Raw genomic sequence first — 8,882 nt, 5'->3', positions numbered from 1 at the left:
GGACTTGTTGGGCCAAATGGCCTGTTTCCACACTGAAGGGGTTCTATGATTTGCCTGGCCCTACCAAATTACTCATCTAATGTTATCACTACAACACTGCCTTAGAGATATACCCTTCCTTAAGTGTGGTGAACAGAATTACACACAGTATTCTAGGTGTGGTCTCACCAACGTCCTGTACAATTTCAGCAATTCGATTCTCTCCACGTGATATCAAGAATAATTGGAGACATTGGATACTACAAAAGGTGTGGGCCCTCACAGCATTCAGGCAATAGTACTGAAGACATGTGCTCCTCTAGCCAAGCTCTTGCAGTACAGTTACAACACTGGCATCTCCCTGATCATGTATAAAATTGCCAGGCATGTCCTGTACACAAAAAGCAGAACAAATTCATATCAGTCAATTATAACACTACCAGTTTACCTTCGATCATCAGTAAAGTGATGGAAGGTGTCATCAACAATGCTATCAATCTCTTCGAATAAAGATCGACAGGCTGTTTACCTTCCTAATTGAATGTGTACCGACTTGACAGGTGCCTGAAAGTTGTTTATCTGAGTTTTTACCTGGTGGGTAAGGAAATTAGTCACTGCCACTGGTGTTCTTTTTGTAGGTCTTTTAGGTTCTGATCCCATCTGTGGGATCCGACTGTCATTTTAACTGGATTGTCCAAGGGAGGAATTCACTGTGGCTTTCCTGTCAGGGGAAGGCAATGGGGAAAAGGATCTGGGGCAGGAGGAGCTCCATCAGTTAGGTGGCCATTGGGGTCATAGCACTGTCTGTCTGTGCTTCTTCCAGACCCACAGGCTTTTCCTTCCATCCCTGGAAGTGAAACCCCTTTCAAGTCACTGACCGAATCTTAGGGGCTGTTTTGGCAAGGTCCGAGTTCTTGATGGGATTTTCTGCTGCCAGCCTAGCCAGTTCTCCCACTATATCCTGTTAAACGTGCCTCTTTAACTACTACCTGGACCAATGGCAAAAGACCGTGTGTTGTCTTTAAAAGCCCTGTGTACATCTGGATTTGTGCACAGGCATTCTGAAGCTGACTTTCTCATTGACAGACAAGATCTGGACATAGTGGAGGAGGTGAGAATGGCACCACAATTCTCTTACAGGGACTTGGAAGTCTGGTGCCAATGACAGGCTTCTTTTCCAGTGTCTCTTCCTCACCAGGAGACAGGGCCGTGTGAGGAGGCACCCAGTCATATGCAGGCCCCCACACACATGTCCTTTAGGAGTCTCCACACTGGACATTACAAAGGTGGCTGGATGCTTCACATCCATGGGTGGTATAGTGGCTCAGTGGTCATCACTGCTGCCTCACAGCATCAGGGATGCGGGTTCAATTCCAGCTTGGGGCGACTGTGTAGAGTTTGCACACTCACTTTGTGTCTGTGTGGGTTTACTCCCACAGTACAAATGTGTGCAGGTTAGGTAACATATTAGCGTTAATGACGCAAGTTGGGCCATAAATAAGGAGATTAGAGATTCGAAGAACTTGGAATAAACAAAAGGAACATCTCACCAGCTCCTGTGGACTGATGCTGTTGAAATGTGTTTCCCCAATATTATTTCCTTTACCCTTCACATCCATATTTCTTTGTCTGTCTGTATCTATCTGAATATGTGTTCAGGAGTTTAAGGAAGGGTTAGAGCTTCAGCAAATATGTTGGTAATTTACATTTTGTTTGCCTGTCTGTTAGAATTGATTAATTTGCAATAAATAGGCATCCATGTTAAGTGTAGAAACCTAATCAGTGTCTTCTGGTAAATGGAATCTATTAAGCAGGTAAATTGGCAGCTTTGATTAAATCTTGAAGCTTTCTTGACATTCCTAGGAGTAGTGGGGTGTCTATCAGCACACTTTCCCAACCCAGTTCCCATTTGAAGTCTAGCTCAATACCCATCAAAAGTCAGCAAAGCACCTCAGAGTGTGCAATTGTCCACCACTTCCCATCTGGAGCTAATCAGAGTTGACTCTAAGGCAGATTTAGGTTCTGTTCATATTAGGTTACAGAGCTTCCCTTAAAAAACACAATTTGGCATAATTTATTTTTCAATGGCAAGGTCAGGAATGCCTGATGTGTGTCTGGGCATGTTGAATTGTTTACCCTGATTATTTTATTGGCTACCTCTCTCCTCTTGTTACCAACACCACAAATACATCCAATACCTCTCAAGTTTACCAATCTCACAACAGTACAACCATTCTGAACTGATTTCATTGAACGTAAAGTAGCCTGGACTGTCCTAAGGATATGGCATAGGCACTAGATACATATAAATTCTTTCCCCTTCTATATAAAGTGTTAGAGTGAAGTCAATGTCCAGGGCAGGTTTATAATTGAGTGCCTGATGTAATTTCCAAGGGCTAAGAGTCACTTTGCTCGACGTATTTAAGTTGAATAGGCCCCACTTCATCAGTAAAAAATGAGGTCTGCAGATGCTGGAGATCACAGCTGCAAATGTGTTGCTGGTCAAAGCACAGCAGGTTAGGCAGCATCTCAGGAATAGAGAATTCGACGTTTCGAGCATAAGCCCTTCATCAGGAATAAGAGAGAGAGCCAAGCAGGCTGAGATAAAAGGTAGGGAGGAGGGACTAGGGGGAGGGGCGATGGAAGTGGGATAGGTGGAAGGAGGTCAAGGTGAGGGTGATAGGCCGGAGTGGGGTGGGGTGGGGGCGGTACTTCATCAGGCCCCTTTCAAAATCTGTGGACAATTCTGCAACAGAACCTACTGCCTGTGGCTAAGGCGAGAAGGTAAGATCGCCATGAACTACCAGAGCCAGGATGGAAATTGAGCCCATGTGGGTGGCTACACTCTTAGTCATTCAGTCAACTGAGTGAACCAACTCTCCAGTTGCCCCATTACGGTTACAAAAATAATCATGGGCTCACAACAAGCATTAGGCAAAAGTGAGTACTGCAGATGCTGGAAATCAGAGTCTAGATTAGAGTGGTGCTCTAATCTAGAACACCACACTAATCTAGATTCACAACAAGCGTTCCTGATTGACAATGTTCTGCAGCTTCAATCTGTTTGGAGGCTATTTATTACCTGTCTGCAGCAAATTGTATAATTATATAAATTTGTTTTAAAACTTATTCTTTGACAGAATGTGGATGTCACTATCTTTTATGGTACTTCATTCATGAGTTGCCAGCTGAGCCAACATTTATTACCCCTCCCTAATTTCAGCATCAATCATATTGTTGTATGCCTGGAGTTACATGTAAGGATAGCAGATTTTCATCCTTAAAGGAGGTTAGTGAACTAATGGGTTTTTACAATATTTGATGGTGGCTACAAGGGCCAGCTTTTATTTGAATTCAAATGTCACCATCTGCATGGTGGGAACATTATCCTGGAGTTCTGGATTAGTAACCAGTCCCCCACTTCTTCTCTGGGCCATCCTTATTGTCCATCATTAACAGGTATGCTTAAAAATATGCTTCACTTTGGATAGAAAGATTGGATGGGTTCATTGGTCAAATGTAAATGGCACACCAGATTAGTAGGAGTGATGGATTGGCCGTGGCATCACTGGAATGAGTTATATTGACCTCTCTCATAAAACAACATGCATACTCCCTCAACTAACACCCTAACGTTGTGTTATTCAGCCCACTGGGCCACTCTGCCCTGACCAAAGTGCAACTGTATCCTCTCGGGCTGGAGAATCCAGCACTCGTCACTCACTAACATCTCCTGGGTTCCCATAAGGACCACTGCAGCTGCTGTCCAGCTCTGCTGAGGCCCCTTGCCAAGACATGGCCAACTGAGCAAACGTTCTGAAGACCATGTCAGCTTGAGTCCCTGGGTGCTGATACTGTTCAGTCTTCTGTTTGTGAATAAATTCTTTGAGCTTTCACATCTCCAGTGTCTCCTCCCTGCAGCCAGTCTGTCTGCATTGTCAGCGTGTCCCACCATTCAGTAAATTCAAAATCCCAGAGGTAGACAATCGTCTCCTCGTTTGCTGAGGTCTCGGTCCATGGAAGGCAAACTCTCAGAAATATTTGTGACCCTCCAGGAGGTCCCTGCAGATATCAAAGTTGGTGAAAAGTATCACACACACACACGCAGCCACTCTGTGGCTTGTGTGTTTTATTGAAGTTTAGCAAATCCAGACCTGCTGTTCTTAGTAACCAGGAATGCAGGAACTGACAAACATTGAGGTTTGCTACTGACATTTCACAATCCGACTCAACCAGAGAGAATTGATTTGTAAAAGGCCAAACTACGTGGGTAAACAAATGCCATTCCCTCTTCCTACTTTGAGTTCGTCGTTTTGTGCTGAGGAGGTGCCGTAGGCTGTTGCTGATTGGTACCTCCTGTTTTCACACTGAACAAGCATATTCTTAAGCCTCAGGACAGATTACTTTTTCTGAGCTACCTGCGCTGAATAGAACAGAAACCCACAGCAGAACTCTCTGGCTGCAGTTATTGACGATCAGTGATCATCAAGAGATGAGGATAAGCTGCATAATCAAATGGATACTGTTTGCATTCTGCTATGTCTTATGGGTGAGTGAGCTCTCTTTTTTCCTTCTTTTCCTTTAGCTCCACCACTTTTTCCTTTGCGTCCTTAGCCATTCTTCACATCCGAACCAAAGAGGTGAATGAGGGCTTGCTATTTGAACTTGGGGACATCATACAATAACTATTTGGACTGATTGGAGCAGGATTCCAGCATAGTTTTCCTTTTGTTGCCCTCTTTTGCAGTCCCATTGGGGTTTTTGATCATGCATTGTGCCATAATATCACAACAGAGTGAGGTGATGAAATCAAAACCTCAGTGAGAATTGAACCTGCACTGCCAGCTGGGTGCTCCAGAATTGGGTGTGAGTCCACTGGATTGTCATCAATCTCCTGGTGGTCAACGAAAGAGTTCCAGACAGTTTGGAGACTAAGCTGGGGTTAGTGAAGTCAGGGTCAAACTTAATTGTGATGCTTCCAATCTCTGCCCATTACAGGAGTTTGAATTTGTGCCTGGTATGGCCAGTAGCTGAGACTACTTTATTGACAGGGCCAATAATGCGCACTTTCTGACAGTGCCCATTACCATTTAAACCTCAGCAATTTCACAGCCCACTGAGGGGCTCACATTACAAACAGGAGAGCACTGTGGTTCTCATATGGCTCTTCAATACTCCTTACTGTGGTTAAAGTTAAAAATCACACAACATCAGGTTATAGTCCCACAGGTTTAATTGGAAGCACACTAGCTTTCGGAGCGACGCTCCTTCATCAGGTGATAGTGGAGGGCTCCATCGTAACACAGAATTTATAGCAAAAATTTGCAGTGTGATGTAATTGAAATTATACATTGAAAAATTGATTGTCTGTTCAGCCTTTCATCTGTTAGAACACAGTGATAGTTTCACTTCTTTCATGTGTAAATCACAAAACCTTTTTTAATTAAAAAGTTGCATTCTTGGGTTGGCTGTTAACAATGGTGATAGCTAGACAATATGTTGAAGGTGTGAGCCCCTGTGTTCTCTGTCTAGGCCATGATGTTTAGATTGATTCTAATCTAAGAAGTGAGATAACAGAGTTTTACATAAATTCATGCAGTTTTTGAGCTCAGAGTTCTACATGAATGCATGCAGTTTTTGAGCAAAGTGTACTTCTGCAAGTACAAATATATGTGTGCATGTGGGTCTTTGTCTGTCTGTGTGTGTGTGTCTGTCTGTCTGGGTTTGTGAGTGTGAGAAAGTGTATGTGTGTATGTGTAGTGAGTGCAGAGTGTCTTAATTTGTACTTGCAGGGTTACATTGTACTTTGCTCAAAAACTGCATGCATTCATGCAGACCTCTGAGCTCAAAAACTGTATGAATTAATGTAAAACTCCATTATCCCACTTCTTAGATTAGAATCAATCTAAACATCATGGCCTAGACAGAGAACACAGGGGGCTAACATCTTCAACATATTGTCTAGCTATCACCATTGCTAACAGCTAACCTGAGAATGCAACTTTTAAGGGTTTTGTGATTTACATATGAAAGAAGTGAAACTATTACTGCATTCTAACAGATGAAAGGCTTAATAGAAATCAATTTTTCAATGTATAATTTCAGTTACATCACACTGTAAATTTTTGCTATTAATTCTGTGTTAGGATTGAGCCCCCCACTACCACCTGATGAAGGAGTGTTGCTCCGAAAGCTAGGGCTTCTAATTAAACCTGTTGGACTATAACCTGGTGTTGTGTGATTTTTAACTTTGTACACCCCAGTCCAACACCGGCATCTCCAAATCATGACCCTTATTGTGGTGGGAACAACCACTTAGGATGAAAACTCTTGTTGAACTCAAAGTCAACATCAAAAGATGGGCAATGTTCAGTTTTGGTTGATTTGGTACAGACTACTTCTTCCAGTATATGACCAGTCAGAGCTGGTGCCCTTAGTCATTAGCATTACTCTGCACCACACTTTGTGGATTGGCAATAGAATGCTGACTGGTTTTGCCACAAACTCAATTCATTTGCAACTCTGCTGCCTCCATATCAAAGCTCCCACCATACCTATGCCTGCTGATCTATATTGGCTCCTGTTCTGGCAATGCCTCCATTTGAAAATTTTCATCTATCTCATGTTGCAGTTGTATAAGACTCTGGTGCGGCCTCATCTGGAGTATTGTGTTCAGTTTTGGTTGCCATACTATAGGAACGATGTGGAGGCATTGGAACGGGTGCAGAGGAGATTTACCAGGATGTTGCCTGGCATGGTAGGAAGATCGTATGAGGAAAGGCTGAGGCACTTGGGGCTGTTCTCATTGGAGAAAAGAAGGTTTAGGGGAGATTTGATAGAGGTGTACAAGATAATTAGGGGTTTAGATAGGGTTGACAGTGAGAACCTTTTTCCGCGTATGGAATCAGCTGTTACTAGGGGACACAGCTTTAAATTAAGGGAGGGTTGGTATAGGACAGATGTTAGGGGTAGATTCTTTACTCAGCGGGTTGTGAGTTCATGGAATGCACTGCCAGTATCAGTGGTGGACTCTCCCTCTTTGTGGTCATTCAAGCGGGCATTGGATAAGCATATGGAGGTTATTGGGCTAGTGTAGGTTAGGTAGGCTTCGGTCGGCGCAACATCGAGGGCCGAAGGGCCTGTACTGCGTTGTATTTTTCTATGTTCTATGTTCTATGTTCTATGTTCTGTTCAAATCCCTCAGTGCTCTTGTCCCTATCTGGCACTGTGCTCACCCGGAGCACAATGCTCCTCTGAGCCTGGCCTCTTCAACATTCCAAAATTACATTGCTCCTCAGTCAGCCTTCAGCTGCCAGGGATCCAATCTTCTGCTCCTCTGTCTCACGATACTTTAGGTTGCTCCAGAGAATGCTCCTGTGAAGCACTTTGGGGCTTGTTACTAGGCTAAGGATGCTGTCTATTTGCAAGCCATTGTTTTGTTATGATTGCTTGTTGATAGGGCCCTGCCAATGTTACAGCCTAGGGAGCTTATGGTTGGCTCATGGCTCTGTGTGGAGTTTCTGAAAAAGACAGAGATATGTCATGGCAAGCCTTTGAGTTGGCAATGAATTCTGTAAACCATGAGTGAATGCATGGCAGTGTCACTAGTGTAACCGACTGATGTGTTTTTAATTCAGAGGATTTCTGGATAATAAACGCTAATTTCCTCTTCTGTTGCCTGTCAGTCACTTGCAGAAGGGAATCACTCTTCCACTGCTATCACAGTGCAGAAAGAACAGTAAACACAGAGTCCACTTCATCCCCCAAGGCCCTGCAGCCCTTGGCAATGTCAAACACACTATTATATTAAAGAGCTGTCAGTTAATTCAAACTGCCCTTGCTTATTTCCACTCTTAATGATCTAACTGCAGAATGTTCACTGAGAATGCTCCTGTGAAGCATTTGGGGCTTGTTACTAAGTTAAGTATGCAACCTATTTGCAAGACATTGTTTTGTAATGATTGCTTGCTGATGGGGCTCTGCCAATGTTACAGCCTAGGGAGCTTATGGTTGGCTCTTGGCTCTACAGAGAGTTTCTGAAGAATACCAAGATATGTCATGGCAAGCCTTTGAGCTGACGATGAAGTCTGTAAACCATGTATGAATACATGACAGTGTTATTAGTATAACTGACTGATGTGTTTTTAATTTGGAGGATTTCTAGATTATAAACTCTACTTTCCTCTTCCAGTTGCCTGTCACAGTCTTCCATTGCAATCAGAGTATAGAATCAGCAGTAAGCACAGAGTGCACTTCATCCCCCAAGGCCCTGCAGCCTTTGGCAATGTCAAACACACTATTACATTAAAGAGCTGTCAGTTCATTCAAACTGCCCTTGCTTATTTCCACTCTTAACAATCTAACTGCAGAATCGGGGTGGGCGGCACGGTGGCAAAGTGGTTAGCACTGCTGCCTCACAGCACCTGAGACCCGGGTTCAATTCCTGACTCAGGCGACAGACTGTGTGGAGTTTGCACGTTCTCCCCGTGTCTGCGTGGGTTTCCTCCGGGTGCTCCGGTTTCCTCCCACAGTCCAAAGATGTGCGGGTCAGGTGAATTGGCCATGCTAAATTGCCCGTAGTGTTAGGTAAGGGGTAAATGTAGTGGTATGGGTGGGTTGCGCTTCGATGGGTCGGTGTGGACTTGTTGGGCCAAAGGGCCTGTTTCCACACTGTAAGTAATCTAAAAAAAAAGAATGTTCAGCAAAGACATTGGGTGGAATCTTATAGGGGTCTGAGTGAAGTGGTAAGGTTTGTAACACAATCAGACCCATCTCAACTGCAAATGTGTTGCTGGTCAAAGCACAGCAGGCCAGGCAGCATCTCAGGAATAGAGAATTCGACGTTTCGAGCATAAGCCCTTCATCAGGAATAAGAGAGAGAGAGCCAAGCAGGCTAAGATAAA

The 8,882-nt window shown here is 43.9% G+C and overlaps 1 protein-coding gene across 2 annotated transcripts in view; it reads left to right on the top strand.

Moving 5' to 3' along the window:
• The first annotated feature begins 4,221 nt into the window (after positions 1-4,221).
• Positions 4,222-8,882, top strand: part of zgc:113223 (uncharacterized protein LOC541424 homolog) — a 63,058-nt gene continuing 58,397 nt past the window's right edge. Inside the window, exon 1 of one of the 2 annotated variants that reach the window (XM_060839521.1) lies at positions 4,222-4,528. In XM_060839521.1, coding sequence (XP_060695504.1) covers positions 4,472-4,528 — 57 coding nt within the window. In that variant the 5' untranslated portion in view covers positions 4,222-4,471. The remainder of the gene's footprint in view (positions 4,529-8,882) is intronic. The other variant, XM_060839522.1, reaches the window with a different exon arrangement.

Source organism: Hemiscyllium ocellatum, chromosome 19 (assembly GCF_020745735.1).
Source record: "Hemiscyllium ocellatum isolate sHemOce1 chromosome 19, sHemOce1.pat.X.cur, whole genome shotgun sequence".
Taxonomy (NCBI): domain Eukaryota; kingdom Metazoa; phylum Chordata; class Chondrichthyes; order Orectolobiformes; family Hemiscylliidae; genus Hemiscyllium; species Hemiscyllium ocellatum.
This window is presented reverse-complemented; position numbering and strand designations above follow the sequence as displayed.